The following is a 19573-nucleotide window of genomic DNA, read 5'->3' as shown; positions in this document are numbered from 1 at the left end:
TAGACTGGGAAATTATATTAAAAGATATGATGGTTGATCAGCAATGGCAAACATTTAAAGAAATAATTCATAATTCTCAATGAATATACATTCCTTTGAGGAATTTAAAAACTCCACAGGAAAAGTGATCCCACCGTGGATAACTGGAGAAGTTAAGGATAGTATTAGATTAAAAGAAAATGCTTACAATGTTGCCAAAAAGAGTAGTAAGCCTGAGGATTGGGAGGGTTTTAGAAATCAGCAAAGGGTGACCAATAAATTGATTGAAGGTAAAAATTGAATATGAGAAACTAGCATGAAATATAAAAACAGATTGTAAGAGCTTCTACAAGTATGTAGAAAGGAAAAGAGTAGTGAAAATAAAAGTGGGTCCCATAGAGGCTGAGACAGGAGAAATTATAATGGTGAGTAAGGAAATGGCAGAGACGTTAAACAAATATTTTGTATCTGTATTCACAGTAGAAGACACAAAAAACATACTGGGAAATAGTGGGGAACCAAGGGTCTAATGAAAGCGAGAAACGTAAAGTAATTAAGATTAATAAAGAAAAAGTACTGGAGAAATTAATGGGACTAAAACCGACCTGATGGCCTCGGAATTTAAAAGAGTGGCTGCAGAGATAGTGGATGCATTGGTTTTGATCTTCCAGAATTCCCTAGATTCTCGAACAGCTCCAGTGGATTGAAAGGTAGCAAATGTAACCCCGCTCTTCAAGAAAGGAGGGAGAGAGAAAACAGGGAACTATAGGCCAGTTAGCCTGATGTCAATAGTAGGGAAAATGCTAGAATCTATTATTAAGGACGTAGTAACAGGGAACTTAGAAAATCATAATATGATTAGGCAGAGTCAACACAGTTTTATGAAAGAGAAATCATGTGCTACAAATCTATTAGAATTTTTTTGAGGGTGTAACTAGCAGGGTAGATAAGGGGGAGCCAATGGATGGTAGTATATTTGGATTTTCAAAAGGCATTCGATAAGGTGCCACTCGAGGTTGTTACACAAGATTAGGGCTCATGGGATTGGGGGTAATATATTAGCATGGATTGAGGATTGGTTAACGGACAGAAAACAGAATCGGAATAAACTGGTCGTTTTCAGGTTGGCAGGATGTAACTAGTAGCGTGACGCAAGGATCGGTGCTTGGGCCTCAGCTGTTTACAATATATATCAATGACTTAGCTGAGGGGACCAAGTGTAATGTATCCAATTTTGCTGAGGCTACAAAGCTAGGTGGGAAAGTTAGCTGTGAGGAGGATGCAAAGAGACTGCGAAGGGATATAGACAGGTTAAGTGAGTGGGCGAGATTCACAGAAAGTTACGGCACAGAAGGAGGCCATTCGGCCCAAGGTGGCAGATGGAGTATAACGTGGGGAAATGTGAAATTAGCCACTTTGGTAGGAAGAACAGAAAAGCAGAATATTTTTCTTTGGAAGGTGAGAGACTAAGAAATGTTGGTATTCAGAGGGATTTGGGTGTCTTTGTACACGAATCTCAGAAAGTTAACATGCAGGCACAGTAAGCAAATGGTATGTTAGCCTTTATTGCAAGGGGTTTGGAGTATGACTATTAGATCTTGCTGCAATTATATAGGGCTCTCGTGAAACCACACCTGGAGTACTGCATACAGTTTTGGTCTCCTTACCTATGGAAGGATATACTTGCCTCAGAGGAGGTGCAACAAAGGTTCACTAGATTGATTCCTGGGATGCGCGGGTTGTCCTGTGAGGAGAGATTGAGAAAAATAGGCCTATACTGTCTGGAATTTAGAAGAATGAGAAATAGAAGGCTTGACAGGGTAGATGCTGAGATGTTGTTTCCCTGGCTGGAGAGTCTAGAACTAGGGGTCATATCTCAAGATAAGGGGTTGGCCATTTAGGACCGCGATGAGGAGAAAATTCTTCACTCAGGGTTGAGAATCTTTAGAATTCCCAACCCCAGAGGGCTGTGGGTGCTCAGTCGTTGAATATGTTCAAGATTGAGATGGATAGATTTTTGGACACTAAGGGAATCAAGGACTATGGGGATAGGGCAGGAAAGTGGAGTTGAGGCAGAAGATCAACCGTGATCTTATTGAATGGTGGAGCAAGCTCCAGGGGCCGTATGGCCTACTTCTGCTACTATTTCTTATGTTCTTATCTTGCTGTAAATTAACACTGCCATTGCTTGTATTTTTACAGTGCTCTCTAGGCACAACTGAGTTTGAAGGAGGCAATTAAAGTCCATAATTTCTTAACACTATTAAAGCTGTAATGTGTAGTTCATTTTAGTTGAAATTTTCATGTATTCATTCAACATGTTTAATGGGGTAAGAAATGATACTAAATATCCTCTATTCAAAAGTTACAATAGGTGCAATTTTAATGTTACCACCTGGCAGAAACTGGGCAGCTATGCTGCCTGTCCAAAGCTGGCGGGGTCCTTCTTTAAAATTGCAGTTCGGAGTCCAGTGACATCATCGGGCCCTGACTGCAATTTTAACTCACTTCTGAGCGGGGAAAGTTGCTGCGGCTTTCCCACCAGACTGAAGCGAGTTGGGACCTTCCAGAAAGATGAAGAGGCCCAAACAGGTACATTTTTTACTTTCCTTCGTGGGGCCAGGAAGAGCAGGTGAGGAGAGTACTTCTCCAGGCCTTACAAGGAAAATCGCTGCCTCCCCTGCCCCAGACTTCCCTCCTGCGAGACTTTCCCAGAACTCCCTTCACCGCACCTACCGCCGGATTTTCCAGAGACCAGCCGACGCTTCCCGTCCACTTTCCACCCGGAAAGGGTGGGAAATAGACTGGCAGCATATTAATGAGGCCCAGCATTGCGTCCGAAACCCACCCAGAGTTAATATCGACCCCAATGTATTAACGGCATTTCCTCTTTTGAATAACTTTTTTTATAATTTACAATAATCACTTAATGCTTTATGTCTAAAATTCACACGTTGTGTGATTATCTGCTGACGGTGTCAACTCTATGATCTTCCAGCACGAGAGGCTGCTTGACTTACTGGAGAAAGAAAAAAGTGCATTGCAAGACAAGATAAAAGAAGCTTTGGAGGAACAAACAAAACAGCATAAGGTGAACTTTCAGTTTTCTTGTATAACAATCCCTTTTTAATATTGTCCTTGGCACGTAAAAAGTCTGAACCTTTGATGAATTATTTACAGGACACACTAGAAAAATGTGTGGCTGAAGAAAGGCTACGAAACACAGAGGCAATGGAAAAAGTTGTAAAGGTATTTTTAAAATCATTCTTGACTACCAAAATTCCTGTGTGTTAACCTTTCCCTTTTTAAAGAAGAGATGCTCTTCCTTTTGGTTTGCTTGTCATCTTTCTTTGTATATTGCAATAATGGGTGATTTTATATTTTTAAAAAAATTAGATGTGGAATGTTCCTGAAATCAGCTAGAAATAAACTTCCAATAACAATGAGCCTTTTTATTTAAGCTCATGCTTTAGCTTTTCTACCCACTATCCATTATATATTTTATACAACTAACTGAAAATAATTCTGTTTTGAATGAGTCAACAACTACTTGGGCTTTTCAAAATCAAAAACTGTTCATACCATGTGGAGTTTTCATTTAATATCTATATATATGATAAAATTTAATTCTAATTTTTGGCATCCTATGATATTATGAACTGCAATAACTACCTTATTCATCCACCCCAATATATTTTTTGTCCTGATAATAGGAAAATAATATAAGAATGAATAGTAAAATTGTTTTGGATTTTAGTTCAGTATCACAGTGAGCAGTGTTTGGATGGTGGTATACACAAACAGGTACTTGAAATACTACAAAAACTCATGTTTTCTGTCTTGTAACTTCTGCAAGTTGGATTTTCCATATGGTATCTTATTTGACTCCATTGCCTGATGCACATTGGTTGATGGATATCCTGGTATTACTGATTGAAGACCACTGAGTTTGATGCTTATAGTGATATTAAAGTAGAGCCGCTGGCATGGGGCTATGTGAATGAAGTGTTTGGTAAAAGGAGGTTGAGATGGTGTAGCACATAGGTGAACTGATGTGCCAAACTATGGAGTTGTAGAATGCAAGGTTGAGCTGCAATAGCTCACAGTTAATTTCTGATGTATCCTTGCACCCCATTTTAGCTACGGACATTTTAGTGCTTTACCTATGTTTGGCATCATCGAAGAGAGAGGAAGGATAATCGGGGGTGGTCAATCCCAAGTCCCCTCTCACAACCCCAAACAGGCAGATTTAAAGTAGATTGGGGAAAACCTATCTTTTTGATCAAGCTTTTGGTCACCTGTCTTAATGTCTCCTTTTTGGCTCGGTGTCTGATTACAATCCTGTGAAGCTCCTTGGGATGTTTTACTACGTTGAAGGCGCTATAGAAATGCAAGTTGTTGTTGGAAACCTTAGAGTAGTCAAGAATAATTAACAAATATGGAGGGTAATTAAAAAAAATATATATTATGTGAGTGTAAGTAGACATTAAATAACAGTAGTAAACTTTGAATCTTGCCAATTATTGAGCCTATCATTTACTTAATACATCAGTACAAAGTAAAATTACCTGTAGAGTAGTGATAAATCAGAAAAAATTGTAACCTTATTTTAATTTTAATTCGATCCAATAGTATTGTTGTCATCTGTTTTATGTAGTCTTTTGAAGATTTATTCTTCCCTTGAAATTGTAGACAGTCTCTGTGGTTGCCAATGGCAGCCATTTTCCTAACATCGCCACTGTAACAATATTGTAACAAGAAAAATTTGCATTATTGGCAAGGAATGCTATAATAACAGGGACAACAATATTTCTGAAGCATCTGTTTCCAGCTTTGTAATCCAATTCCTGTTGAAGTTGGCAGACCAATTTCGTTTTTCAACATACAACATTTGTTAGTTTCTCTGATCTTTTATTTAGTATATGGCCATGGATTTTTATGTGGTATTATATTTGGTTTAAATATCTTTTGATTTTTTTTTCTTAAAATCCCTTTTGAACAATGCTCTGTTACACAGGCAGAAAAGGAAATCATTAGGGAGGCTGTTTTGAAAGCTGTGAGAGAGGAGAGGGAAAGGATGGAAAAGATCCAGTCAGAAAAAAGAGAACTATGGGAAATTGAGCGTTGCAAGGACCAAGAGAAATTGGAGCAAGCTATCCAAGAGGCATTGCAAGAGGAGAGGAACAAAAGCCAGGTAAGATGTAAATTTCACAAATACTTTCAAATCTGGATCTGTTCATATGTCGCTCTGTAGAACATCTGAAGTGGCAATATGCATAATTCACTGGTCGCTCAGGTGGACATATTGCTGTCACCAGGAAAATATTTTAGCATGGAATTCTATGACTTGATTCTTTTAGAGAGAAATATTTGAACGTGGTGAAAGTACGACGATAATTATCTGCTTCATAAATTGAACAAGGAATGTGGATTGGAATACAGGCAGGTCAGTCAGTCACGGATACAACCAAACTGGGCAGAGACACTACCAAAACCTTAATGTTCTCCCCTTTGCCAGCTCATGCAGTTGAGTGCTTGATCTCACCCTCCCATTCAGGCGGTCTTGTACACAGTCCCACCAGCTCAGCTTTGGCCTTCTGTGCAATCTCTTCCTATCTTGGTTCCAATTTATTGCTTTTTACGCATATCCATGCTCAGCCATATTGTACCCATTGCACCCATCCTAAAACCATGTACCTGTGCACTTTATAATGGAACATTATTAGCAGAGTTCTGTCAGCAGGTCACATAATTCTCCAGACTTGTTAGATACAATTTTTTTTACTGGAACTATTTTCATCTTATATGTGACATAAGACTAGTTTAATGATTTGTCAGATATGCAAACAATCCTCACTCCAGTCATTTCAGTTCAGCACAGAACGCTTTGTCTGTTGTGCTACCATGACGACACCAATTCTAATGCACGCATTACTGTTTGTAAATGTGGGGGGATTAATACAACAGCAGCTGCTGGGTTGATTATTTACCCTTTTTCTCATCAGGAAGCCATAAGGGAAGCTGTAAATCAAGAAAGAAGAAGAAGTGAGAAAGCTGTAGAAGAGGCAATTCAAAAGGCCAGAGAGGACATGATAAAATATATCAAAGAGCAAAAAAGGGTAAATGATTCCAATCATATATTCCACTAGCTAGACATTGATTTATGACTTCCAATTTTATCCCACCTTTTATCTATTACTTGAGTGATGTAAGGCTGTTTTTGAGTCTGTACATAAGATGCAGATGCTTGATTGCACCCATATCACAACCCTTGCTGAGATCAGCTAACTCAGCACAAACTTGGGACCTTTCTGATTTGTATGGTTCAGGACCACATGAAGCAGCACATTTAGCTGCTGAATGATTGAAAGCATAAAAATGGAGATTTTGAACAGAAAATTCTGAACTTGATTGTTTTGCCGCTAGTCGTTTTTTTTAATTCCTCCTCTCCCCAGTCTCCTAAGTGAAGGATACTGAATTCTACACCATGGGATAAGACCTTTTATATAACTGCGGTGCTGCTCAGATTTATGAGGGATGCAAGTATCAAATAACACAGTTGGCATTTGAACATTGTTTATGTTATGGTTCATTGTCAGTACTTCCACGCCCTCACCCCCATGGTTGTTAACATGCATCAAAAGGCTCTTCTGTTGTATGATTTTTATAACACAGGCTAGAGCTATGGGATAATTAATGTTGTCACTGAATCATAATCATTTGGTCATTTTCAGATGCTCTGTGGTAGATTCATTCAGATTCTTGGTAAGTGCAGCGTGAACTGCCATTAAACACAGATGTTGTCTTTGCGATGCAGGTTTACTCAGTACTGTAAAAAGAGAAACTAATAGCTGCCTTTATTATACCACTCATTCATTCCTGATCTGATCTTTGACAAACAGCCCATAAAACCACATGAGCCATGCCACTTACGATGTGTGCAGAATAAAATAATTTTGTCCCAGTAAATGGAACAGTGCTAGAAAAAATAGCAAAAGTTTGATTAGGTTTTTTCCCCTATTAGTTATGTATATTTGATCTAAAATGATCATCTTTGACTTTTTGAGGAGGCAGGAAAAAGGAAGAAATTGTTTGAAAGAAATTCTCCTACACCATGTCGACTTTGAAGGGATGTAGTAGATTAGTAAAAGTCGACGTTCCATCCAATTTCTCCCTCAGTCTATAGGGAGAGGGAGATGAGGAAGCTGTTGCTACTTCCATTGTGTTTTGCCAAATGAGGTGACGATGATGTCCTGATGGGCTGTCGGTTTTCATTTAACCAAGAAATCTGTACATCTCTGCATCGCTTGCTGACCTGACAGAGCAACTTTGTAGTCCATTTTCCCGATTTATTCCATTTGTGGTTTTAAGAAATAATTGTAAATGTGAAATACAATCTTAAATTATTAATTTTAAATTTAAAAATATGCACGTGGTCTCTATAAAATTCTGCAGATATACACAATTAAATTTAAACATTCATATTTAAATTTTTGGACTGCATCTCCTCATCAAAGCTTAGTGACTGCTTGCCAGTTATTAAAGTAGCACTATCTGGGCATATCCTAGCCCAGTCACAAAGCTATTTCTGTTTTTCCACAGAAAGTATTTTTGATTCAAGTTATTAGCCAAGACACTGCAGCAGTAGCAGTATGTGTATCCAGAGATCTCTGACTGTCAAAAAAAAAGTGGTTGAGGTTATTATTTAACCATAATGGAACAACCCCTGCCCAAGTAAATAATCTAAATTGGCAGGTAATTGAGAGCACCTAAATGGAAAATCATAGTACAACAAAGGGAATACGTAAACTGGAAAACAATAGTTAGGCTTTGTCACATTAAAAGGACACAGTCCCAATTTAGCAGCAAGCTTTGCAACAGGGTCGTACAATCACATGCAAATTTCTGTATCGCACTTTTTAAAAAATGAATGATTACTACTACTACTACTACTACTACAACAACAACTCTCATTTATATAGCGCCTTTAACGTAGTAAAACGTCCCAAGGCGCTTCACAGGAGGGTTATCAAACAAAATTTCGCACCGAGCCACATAAGGAGGTATTCGGATAGAAGACCAAAAGCTTGGTCAAAGTGGCAGGTTTTAAGGAGTGTCTTAAAGGAGTGAGAGAGGTAGAGAGGCGGAGAGGTTTAGGGAGGGAATTCCAGAGCTTAAGGTCTAGGCAGCTCAAGGCACTGCCGCCAATGGTGGAGCGATAAAATCGGCGATGCACAAGAGGCAAGAATTGGTGGATTGTAGGGCTGGAGGAGGTTACAGAGATAGGGAGGGGTGAGGCCATGGAGAGATTTGAAAAAAAGGTTGAGAATTTTAAAAACAATGCTTTCCTGGACCAGGAGCCAATGTAGGTCAGCGAGCACAGGGGTGATGGGAGAACGGGACTTGGTGCGCGTTAGGATACGGGCAGCAGAGTTTTGGATGAGCTCAAGTTTTTGGCGGGTGGAAGATGGGAGGCCAGCCAGGAGAGCATTGGAATAGTGCAGTCTGGAGGTAACAAAGGCATGGATGAGGGTTTCAGCAGCAGATGAGCTGAGGCAAGGGCGGAGACAGGCAGTATTACGGAGGTGGAAGTAGGCGGTCTTGGTGATGGAGTGGATATGTCATCTCGGAAGCTCATCTCAGGATCAAATAGGGCATCAAGGTTGCGAACGGTGTGGTTCAGACTCAGACAGTGGCCAGGGAGAGAGATGGAGTCGGTGGTTAGGGAACGGAGTTTGCAGTGGGGACCAAAGACAATGGCTTCGGTCTTCCCAACATTTAGTTGGAGGGAATTTTTGCTCATCCAGTACATGTGACAAATGAGAGACAGTGGAGGGGTTGAGGGAGGTGGTTGTGAGTTAGAGCTGGGTGCCGTCAGCGTACATGTGGATTCTGACATTGTGTTTTCGGATAATGTCACCGAGGGTCAGCATGGAGATGAGAAATAGGAGGGGGCCAAGGATAGATCCTCTGGGGACTCCAGAGGTAACGGTGCGGGAGCGGGAAGAGAAGCCATTGCAGGAGATTCTCTGACTACGACTGGATAGATAAGAATGGAACCAGGCGAGAACAGTCCCACCCCCCCAACTGGACGATGGAGGCGAGGCATTGGAGGAGGATGGTGTGGTCAACCGTGTTAAAGGCTGCAGACAGGTCGAGAAGGATGAGGAGGGATAGTTTACCATTGTCACAGTCACATAGTATGTCATTTGTGCCTTTGATAAGGGCCGTTTCAGTACTGTGCAAGGGGCACAACCTGATTGGAGGGATTCAAACATGGAGTTGCGAGAAAGATGAGCACGGATTTGGGAAGCGACAACACATTCAAGGACTTTGGAAAGGACAGGGAGATTGGAGATGAGGTGGTAGTTTGCAAGGACAGAGGGGTCAAGTGTGGGTTTTTTGAGGAGGGGTGTGATGACAGCAGATTTGAAGAGGAGGGAGACAGTATCTGAGGAGAGGGGACTGTTAACAATATCAGCTAACATGGGGGCCAGGAAAGGAAGTTGGGTGGTCAGCAGTTTAGTGGGAATAGGGTCGACTGAGCAGAAGGTGGGTCTCATGGTTATGGTGAGCTTGGAGAGGGCATGAGGGGAGATAGGAGAGAAACCAGAGAAAGATGCGAGTTCAGGGCTGGGGCAGGGGGATCCATAGGAGAAGGTTGGTTTGGTGGGCTAGGGGAAGGGAGGTAAACGGCAGAGGCAGCTGAACGGATGGTCTCAATCTTAGTGACAGAGTTCCATGAGCTCCTTACACTTTTCGAGTGAAAGTCACTCATTTACAATCAACAGAAAATAGCTCCTATTGTAGGATCCTCTTCATTTTTTCAGTTGATATGCATCCTCTACACACCACAAACCCATCCAACCATCCACCCAAGTGTTGCAGCGGCATACGCTTTTGAGATTGCAGTATTGATAATTAAAAAGTTTCAGTTTTGCTTTGTGTCAAGATGGAACTGACATGGTGGTGTGGATCCTGGTGCTTTATAGGACATGGTGGGAGACCAAATGCACCGCCTAGCTATAGCATCATGACATTTTTATGCTCAAACACGATGTTTTCTCAAGAACCAGTCAAATCAGGCTTTACTCCTATAATGTATATCAGTTGAAGAATGAAAGATCTTACAAGGGTAGGTAATGTATCTTCCATGTGCACAGTTCACATGTGGTGGTCGTAGATCATTTGCATCTTCAGTGAACTGTAGCTCTTCCTGTTGATGTAGGTAAGGCGTTGTGTGCAGGTGCTCAAAATGTTACATCTGTGCACTCTGATGCTCTTTACCCCAGAGAAATCATTCTGCTTGTAGTATTGCATCTGTCTTTCCAACTGCTTTCTGTACCAAAATTGGTGTACTTTCTCTTGTGCTGAAATAGGGCATCCATCATCACTTTGATGCAGTGGTGCGTGGCAAACTGGTTTATCCTGTACAAGTATGTTATGGGTGGCTGCAATGATCCTGTTGCATAGAAATTTATGGCCATGATGACTTTTGCTACCATAGGCAGTATAGTCCAGATCATTAGCTATGCCCACAGGCCTCACCCACTGCCATTCCACTGAGCTTCACCCTCCTCAGATAAAGCTCTTCTGAGGGATAACAGGTAGATCACTGTCTCACAGTCGCCCAGTGGCCAGGGTACTGGTGGGTGTGCCTCCAATATCTGGGCCTCCCTGGTCACCCTTGCCTGTTTTTCCTCCTTTTTCTAGATGTTGAAACAGCACTGCATACAGTACCCATGCTTTCATGCCAACAAAGTGAATCTCCCACTGAATGTTTATCATCCATCCTGTATTTTCGCACTTTTCTCCAATTTAAAACCAGTTTTAGCAGGTGTAATTCATGCTACATGCAGAACATTTTGTTGCAAGTGTGTAACAAGCTAAATTCGATTTACACATGGAAAATGTTTTCATTTGCATCGGTCAAGAACCCCGCAAAGCAATTTTCTGAGAAGTGCAGTAAGCACACCAATGCTGTGTTGACCTAAATATGAAACTTCAATTGGCATTAACACTGAATTTGTGCAAACAGTGATTCTTAATGCACTGAAAAATTTTGGTCCCATGGTGATACCTTTTTGGTCTTAGGTCTACTCCAGGGCTGGATTAAGTGGTGCTAAAGTTCTAGAAGGCTTTGTATTTCTTCCCCTTACTCCATCTCATTGATGTGGAGATGCCGGTGATGGACTGGGGTGGACAAATGTAAGGAATCTTACAACACCAGGTTATAGTCCAACAAATTTATTTTAAAATCACAAGCTTTTGGAGATTATCCCCTTCATCTGACGAAGGGGATAATCTCCGAAAGCTTGTGATTTTAAAATAAATTTGTTGGACTATAACCTGGTGTTGTAAGATTCCTTACATTTGTCCATCTCATTGTACAGAGAGTGTCCCTGTGCAGAACACTGCCTCACCTGCATGTCCCTCTTTCATGATACTCCTATCATTATATAATGTTATTTTGTTTAATTTTTCTTTATTTATATTTTTGCTTGGGGTTTTCCTTGTATGTTGTCGCTATTGCTATGGAATTCAAAATTCCAGGATTCATTTGAAACAAAAATCTTAAATTGTTGAGTACTAATAGAGACCTACAAAAAGGTTTGGAATTGAACAGGAGCCATCCATCAGGCTTCTGTGACATAGTGATGTGTTACCTCATGAAGTGAACAAATTCAAGTTGGTTAGCACATACATTGTGAATCCTAAAAGGAAGCAGCCGTAGAGTTTTAAACAGCATGTCTGAGGCAACCTAATTTGGTTTAAAACCTTTTATCTGTTCTGTAGTCCTTATGAATAGCGATTATCTAATTTGGAATCTACTGACATCAAAAGATGCTAATCTATAAGTATTCATTATGATGTGCCCGAAGGGTCGATCATGCTCAAAATTAGGTTATCACTGCAGACTGAAAATAAAACCAAATTCCAGGCGGAATCAAATTAATCTGTATTTGTACTGCAGATTTCGAATTGTCCTGCAATTCCTGTGGTCAACCATCGTGGTCCTTTTTAAAGTTATTTTCTCTTAATACTCTTTTTTTCCTAATTTTTCTTATTCTCTCTTCTCGGGGCTCGAAATCGTTGGTTAGAGGAAGTGGGCAGGTCGGCCAATTGCGGGGCAAGAGGCTCGACATCAGGGGTTTGAGGCGGGGTGGGGAGGGAACAGCCGATCGCGGGGCAGGAGGTTCGAGATCGGGGGTGGGGGAGACTGCCGATCGCGGGGCAGGAGGCTCCAGATTGGGGATTGGAGGCGGGCGGGGGGTGGCCGATCGGGGGTTGGAGACGGGCGGGGGTAAGGAGGGACGGCTCATCACGGGGCAGGAGGTTCGAGATTGGGGGCTGAGGGGGAATTATAGGTTGTCGTCATCAACAATGATGGACAAACCATCATCATTAGTAGCTACTTCCTGCCAAGCGTTTTTCCTGACTCGCTGTGGGACACATGGCTCTCTGCATTTGCTCCAGTAATATTTTCACAGCCCCGCCAAAAAAGTAGGGTGTCCTGCCATTTCCTTAAGAGCTCCAAGACATGTCAGTAAAGTATTTTGCCCATAAAATGCAGAATGCCTCTTTAAGCTGCTGAATGCCTCTTTAAGCTGCTGCAGGCCTTTGACCGAGTTGTCAATCCCAGGCATTGCTGATGTGTACAACTTTGCCCACATTAAATTATTTATGCTGAACCCATAGAGTCGGCAGGATCCGGGATCATAATCTCAGGCGGGTGCCAGTCCAGCTGCACCCGCCTCCTGCCTGTTCTGCACTGGACACAAAAGCATCCCATGTTAGTCTAAAACTGTGCTGAGCTTCATTTAGTTCGCTGAAGCTTGAAATACAGAAAATAATGCTCGATGAGTATACATGGATTCTGGAAAGTAAGAGAGAACTGAGGGAAATTGGTTTAATTAGTTGAAATAATCCATGTGTGATGATACAATAAAACATGCACTATTATTAATTAAATTAAATGTGACATTACCAAAGGGAAAATCCCAAGTATTAGTTGAAGATGTTTAATGATCAAAATAAATGGCTTATGATTAGTTTGAGGTATAATGAAAGAAAACAGTTCATAGAAATGAATTAATGGCTTCATAAAATGCAGCTTGTTGACTTGTTTGCTTCAGGTCAATGAATTATGCTTGATGCAAAGTGATGTACTTTTATCAGTTTTTGATGCCTTCTCTATTAGTTGTGATGGGACGAGTACAGGAAAAGGAACAATGCTATAATGCTGTCTAATTTGTCTGTGAACAAATAATTCTTTTCAGTGATTTCTGCCTTATCAAATATTGGTGTCCTTTTGAAAGTGAGGATTTTTCAAACTATCTAGACTTACAACCTATCTGTAACAAGCCAAATACCTGGGAAGTATTTAAAGTCATTTAGTTTGGAGAGTAGGAATTATTTTCTTTCCACCTTTTTTTTGTTAAAGCTCACACCTAAACTATCTTTTTGCTTGTGAAAGCCAGGTACTTAAACTGTAATCAGAGGAAATGAATCTTTTTTTAAAAAAGGACTAACTTGCACCTTTTGATATATATGAGCTGGTCATTATGGTAGGAGAGGACTCAAAATATCAGCCACAGCAAGACACAAAAATAAGAGATTAGAGTCTGAGGTTACTTGCAAGTTGATGAGTTGCTTTGATTTTTCAGCTTGCCATCAAAAGTATGTCAACCTGAGCTCCCTTTGTAGACAGGTTTGGTGTGTTATATCCTATCACTCTGTTTGTTTCCCACACTCATTCACGGGGATCCCTTAGAAATTGAGACTGCTAATAACATGTCAGTGTTTTAGATTGTGATTCTAATCTCCTGTTTTTGAACTAATTTATCACTACAGGCACTTAAACTTTCTATTAGATTTTCACCCAAGTCAAGGGAACATTTGGACACTTAGGGAATCAAGGGATATGGGGATTGGGCGGGAAAGTGGAGTTGAGGTGGAAGATCAGCCATGACCTTATTGAATGGCGGAGCAGGCTCAAGGGGCCGTATGACCTACTCCTGCTCCTATCTCTTATGTCCTTATGTCCATTTCAGCTCATTGGTTCTGCCTCATAAGTAAACACTGTAGATAAGATTAAGATTTTAATGTTTAACAATTGATTTCTCAATTGGTTGAAATGATCCAAATGGTGCAAACTTTTCATTTCCATTACTAACATCCCTCTAAATATTGTGCTGAATTTGCTCTGTACCAAAATGCCCCTAGCACAAGTATAAAATGAAGTGCACAAATACTAAAATAATGTAAACTTATTTTACTCCTTAGACTAGTACTAACAGACATCTTGGCAAGTACTAAGTTATTGAAAGTTGGTCATTTTAGTGTACAATAACATTTAACCTTTACATGTCTGAATGTATCATATGAATTATGTTTTCATTAAATTTTGAAAGATTCCACAATCTTTTATGGGAGGTGAAGGGGTGGGGGGTGAGTTATTGTAACTTGTACTTAAGTTTCTAGTTTGTTTGTTGTGATTCAAGCAAATGAATCCCAATCTATAATGATCCCAATCAAATTATGGGCCTTACAGAAAACTGGAGTAATATTGCAACATCAAGCCAGCCTCAACTCTCAATGTATAGAGAGTTGAGTTTGGCCTGGAAATAAAGACATTTTGTAATGTATTATTTCTTTTACATGTGTACCTGAAAGAGAACTTGAAAAGCATATTTTCAAAGGATTTTATGTATGAAATTTTATGGAATAGTTAATCAACGTGTCAGACAAATTAAAATGCAGTTCAGGTTCTTGTAAAATTTAAATATGTAACAAAGTGTTCAGTCATTCCTTCACAATTGCTTGTGATGTGACATGTGTAAAGAAAAAAAACTTATACTTATGCACCACTTTATTTTTTCCTTGGGGTGTCCCAAAGTGTTTTACAGCCAAAGTGTTGTTATTTAGACAAAGTTATGTTATGTAATGTCAGAAAAGATGAGACTGCTCAAAAGAAAGGGAAATTGAGATATTTACAACAAAGGTTGAGAAACATACCAAGTTGACTTGGGCTTTACAAGTACTATACAACAACAACAGCTTGCATTATATAGCGGGCCTAATATAAAGTAGACCTCTGCCTTCCGTGGGCAGTGTCTCTCCCAAGCTCGTTCTCAGGTAAATTAGGATGGTGAAGGACGGGATCACTGCCCAACCTCCCCTGCCATCATAACCCCCTGCCCGCGCTGTTCCCACCGGGCGGGAGAGGTTAAAATCCACCCCTATGTATCTGTCTGCCTCTCCTTCGCTTCTGTGTGTCTCTCGTGCTCCTGTTCCTGCATTCCTTTACATTTCTCACTTGTTTTCTTTTCGCTTTCTTTTTCCCTTCCCTTTTCTTTTTCGTTTTAATTGTCACCTCTTTTACTCCCCATGCTCCATTGCTTTTCTTTTTCAATTCTTTTCGTTTTCCCTTTTTCTCCCCAGCCGGTGGGTAACTAAACACTAATATTAGAGAGTGGGGTGGAGCATTAGGTGGTTGCTCTTGGGAATTCTAGCCTTTTACATCAGAGGACTCCGACATGTGCATTTTGTTTGTTTACAGTGAGGCCCTTAGATCAGGCCTAGAAATGTGGGGAGTTAGTTGGATGCAGATCATGAAGTACTAGTGGGATGTAGAGGGGAATGTTGTTGAAGCCAAGTTTATGGGTACATTTATTTTGTGAAGTTTTAATGTGCCTGCAATGTGATAAATTTTATTTTTATGGATTTATAATGCACAGAATTGTCATGGCAGCTGAATTGGAGATTTTTTTGGTGGAATGTGATTGTTGATCTCTATTAGAATGTGATTGTGCAGAAATATTTTGCATAATATGGTTGGTGAATAGCAAAAGTAGAAAATAACCAATTAGAAATAAAAACCCAGAGATTTAAACATTAAACCAATGAGGAAGAATAAAATTATCTCAATGCTCAGATAACACATGGGCTCAATAGTCACAATGCAGATAACAGAGGCGAAGTATGTGACAATCAAAATCTTTTTTATTATCAACAATGGGGAAGGAAAGTATAACTTGAATATGCAAGGAATATTCAATATTTGGTAGATTTAAGTACAGTTGGTAACTTAATATAGCCTCTATCTGTTTACTTTTTTTAAAAAAATAATTCTGGGGATGTGGGCATTACTAGTAGGGCCAGCATTTATTGCCCATCTCTAGTTGCCCTTGAGAAGAACATAGTGGTGAACCACCTTCTTGAACCGCTGCAGTCTGTGTGGTGAAGGTACTCCCACAGTGCTATTAGATAAAAGGCATTCCAGGATTTTGACCCAGTGACCATGAAGGAATGGTGATATATGTCCAAGTCAGGATGGTGTGTGACTTGGAGGGTATCTTAGAGATGACGGCATTCCAATGCAACTGCTGCCTTTGTCCTTTTTAGGTGGTGTAGGTCCTGGGTTTGGGAGGTACTTTTAATTGTCAAAATGTGTATTTACGTAATGTGAATTTAAGAACATTTGGGTGATTTTCAACTCCTGTTTTTCTTACAAAAACAGACATCAGGCAATTGAAAATTAGCGGGGGTGGGGTGGGGAGGGGGTCCTCTCAGATGCTGCATTGATGCTGAGGGTCCACCTTGTGCAATTTTAAGTTACAAATGGATGAAGTGACCATTTGTACCAGGCGCTGAGTGGCCTAACCAGCGACCCTTAAGGGTGCGCTTCTCCTGGCTCCACAAAATTATTGCAGGCCACTGCTGGGCATGGTCCAGGCTAGGATCCCCCCCTCCACCTCTACCTGCATCAACCTGCCGGCCAGCTCACAATCTGCGAGCTTCAGCATGACTTCCATTTGGCGTCCATAGCTCGCCAACGACATTCAATTGAGGCTTGAACCTGAAAATAGTTTAGGCCTCCCAACGCTGGCTTAGGGCTGGTTGCGCGACCGCTCTGCCGACTTAGTGCCCATTTGGGGTGGAAGTCAGGAATGGCCCCCAGTATGTATTCTTATTAAAATAAGTAGAATTTGCCCTCTTTGGAACATAGGTAATTTGTGTGCAGTATTTTTTTCTTTGGGGTTTTTAGGAGAAGGATTATACTCTTCATTTTTTTATGGTGGCATTCACTTCTTCTGTTCCCTTTTATGGCCCTTCCTGCACCCTGCACTATCCCTGGGTGGGCAGGTAAGTGGCCTTTTTCCAGCACTCTCATCAGTGTAGCTCTGAAAATTGACCACAGGGGAGGTGTGTGTGACAACAGCCTGGGTGACTCTTGTCTCTGATTTTTTTTGTTCCTTCCCTCTATGTGGGGTTGTACCTTGCTTTTGCTCAGCACCATTCCACAATGGCATGGTTGAAATTAGAAAATCATTGTGTGGAACAAGAGGAAGGATTAGTAACATACTAACCCTTCCTCTTTTTAGGTCAGTTGAAGTGAGAAGCTTGGACTATTGCAGGTAGTGTGGAGGAAGCATTTCCTCTGCTCAGAATTCTGTTCATTCTGTTTGAAATTAACTATGTTCCAACATCTTAAACCTCAAAAAAACTCTTGTTTTGTCTTTGTCCTTTGTTCTTCATACTTCCAAGGGTATCAAAGGATATGGAACAAGGGTGAGTAAATGGAGTTGAGGTACAGATCATCCATGATCTAAATGAATGGTGGAACAGACTTGAGGGGCTAAATGGCCTACTCCTGTTGCTGTGTTCCTGTGTTCACACATTTTTGTCTATTATCACATTTCAGATTTTTTCTTCACCTATTTTCAAGTACTTCTCCATCAACATTTGTGTAGAGAGTGGAGAATTGTTGTGCCTAATGCCTTCTTTGTAGTTATCTTTTCATTAGTAATGTTCCTGAAAATTGTGACACATTAACGATGGTCACCAGGGGAGGGGGAATAAGATGAGCAATTATGACACAAAATCCTAAAGTTAGAATTTATTTACTCTCTCTTCCAAAATAAAAACTCAAAATCTGAACATAAAGTACATGACCCTGAAAAGTAATCCCGTAGATTTACTTTTGCTTTGAATCATCAGCATGGGAGAAATATTCTGATTACCAGTTTCTACAGTAATATGTTTTCTTACATAATGCACTTTCTGCTTTTCTCCCTTCTAAGTTCTGTAATAAACTCTCAAACATTATTTAACAATGTTTGTACTGGATGTCCTAAATATTCCATAGAATTACATAGAATGTACAGCACAGAAACAGGCCATTCGGCTCAATAGTTCCATGCTGGTGTTTATGCTCCACATGATCCTCCTCTCTCCCTAATCCTAAACAATTTTACAACACCAAGTTATAGTCCAACAATTTTATTTTTAATCCCACAAGCTTTCGGAGGCTTCCCCCTTCCTCAGGTGGTGTGGAAGGGGGAAGCCTCCGAAAGCTTGTGGGATTAAAAATAAAATTGTTGGACTATAACTTGGTGTTGTAAAATTGTTTACAGTTGTCAACCCCAGTCCATCACCGGCATCTCCACATCATGGCCTCCCTAATCCTATCAGCATATCCTTCTATTCCTTTCTCCCTCATGTGTTTATCTAGTTTCCCTTTAAATGCATCCGTGGTAGTCGCTTCAACTACTCCTTCTGGTAGCGAGTTCCACATTCTAACCACTGTCTGGGTAAAGAAGTTTCTCCTGAATTCCCTATTGGATTTATTAGTAATTACCTTATATTTATAGCCCAAGTTCTGGTCTTCCCCGCAAGTGGAAACATGTTCTCTTTGCCTACCCTATAAAATCCTTTCATAATCTTAAAGACCTCTGTCCGGTCACCCCTCACTCTTTTCTCTTTTCTAGGGATCTTTCCTGATAGGTATAACCCCTCAGTTCTGGAATCATCCTAGTAAATCTTTTTTGCACCTTCTCCAGTGCCTCTATATCCTTTTTATAATAGAGACCAGAACTGTTCGCAGTGCTCCAAATGTGGTCTAACCAAGGTTCTTTACAAGTTTAACATTACTTCTCTGCTTTTCATTTCTATCCCTTGAGAAATGAACCCCAATGCTTGGGTTTGCTTTTTTGTCAATGGCCTTATTAACCTGCATCACTACTTTGTGATTTGTGTATCTGTTCCCCCAGATCCCTCTGCTCCTCTACCTCATTTAGACTCTTATTATCCAAGTAGTATGTGGCCCCCTTATTCTTCCTAACAAAATATAATACCTGACACTTATTTATATTAAAGTTCACTTGCCAATTACACACCCATTCTGCAAGTTTATGAATGTCTTCCTGTATTTTGTCGCAGTCCTCCTCTGTATTAACCATAACCCCGCCCCCCCAAATTTGGTGTCGTCCGCAAATTTTGAAATTGTAGTTCCGATTCCCAAGTCCAAATCATTCATGTAAATGGTGAACAACAGTGGTCTCAGCACCGATCCTTGTGGAACACCACTTCCCACCTTTTGCCAGTCTGAGTAACTACCTTTAACCCCTACTCTCTCTCTTTTCTGTTTTGTAGCCAGCTTGCTATCCATTCTGCTACTTGTTCCCTGACTCTACATGCTCTGACCTTTGTCATGAGTCTACTATGTGGTACCTTATCGAAGGCCTTTTGAAAATCCAAATATATTACATCTATAGCATTACTCTTGTCTACTCTTTCTGTTACTTCTTCA

At 40.5% G+C, this 19573-nt stretch overlaps 1 protein-coding gene across 2 annotated transcripts in view; it reads left to right on the top strand.

Moving 5' to 3' along the window:
* LOC137334981 (coiled-coil domain-containing protein 91-like) overlaps positions 1-19573 on the top strand; it is a 120864-nt gene that overhangs the window by 80482 nt on the left and 20809 nt on the right. For both annotated transcript variants that reach the window (XM_068000072.1, XM_068000071.1), the window contains exons 9-12: positions 2978-3070; positions 3160-3228; positions 4997-5173; positions 5985-6098. In XM_068000072.1, the coding sequence (XP_067856173.1) occupies positions 2978-3070; positions 3160-3228; positions 4997-5173; positions 5985-6098 (453 nt within the window). The remainder of the gene's footprint in view (positions 1-2977; positions 3071-3159; positions 3229-4996; positions 5174-5984; positions 6099-19573) is intronic.

Source organism: Heptranchias perlo, chromosome 18 (assembly GCF_035084215.1).
Source record: "Heptranchias perlo isolate sHepPer1 chromosome 18, sHepPer1.hap1, whole genome shotgun sequence".
Classification (NCBI taxonomy): domain Eukaryota; kingdom Metazoa; phylum Chordata; class Chondrichthyes; order Hexanchiformes; family Hexanchidae; genus Heptranchias; species Heptranchias perlo.
Note: the sequence above shows the minus strand (reverse complement) of the source record. Positions and strands in the feature narration are given on the sequence as shown.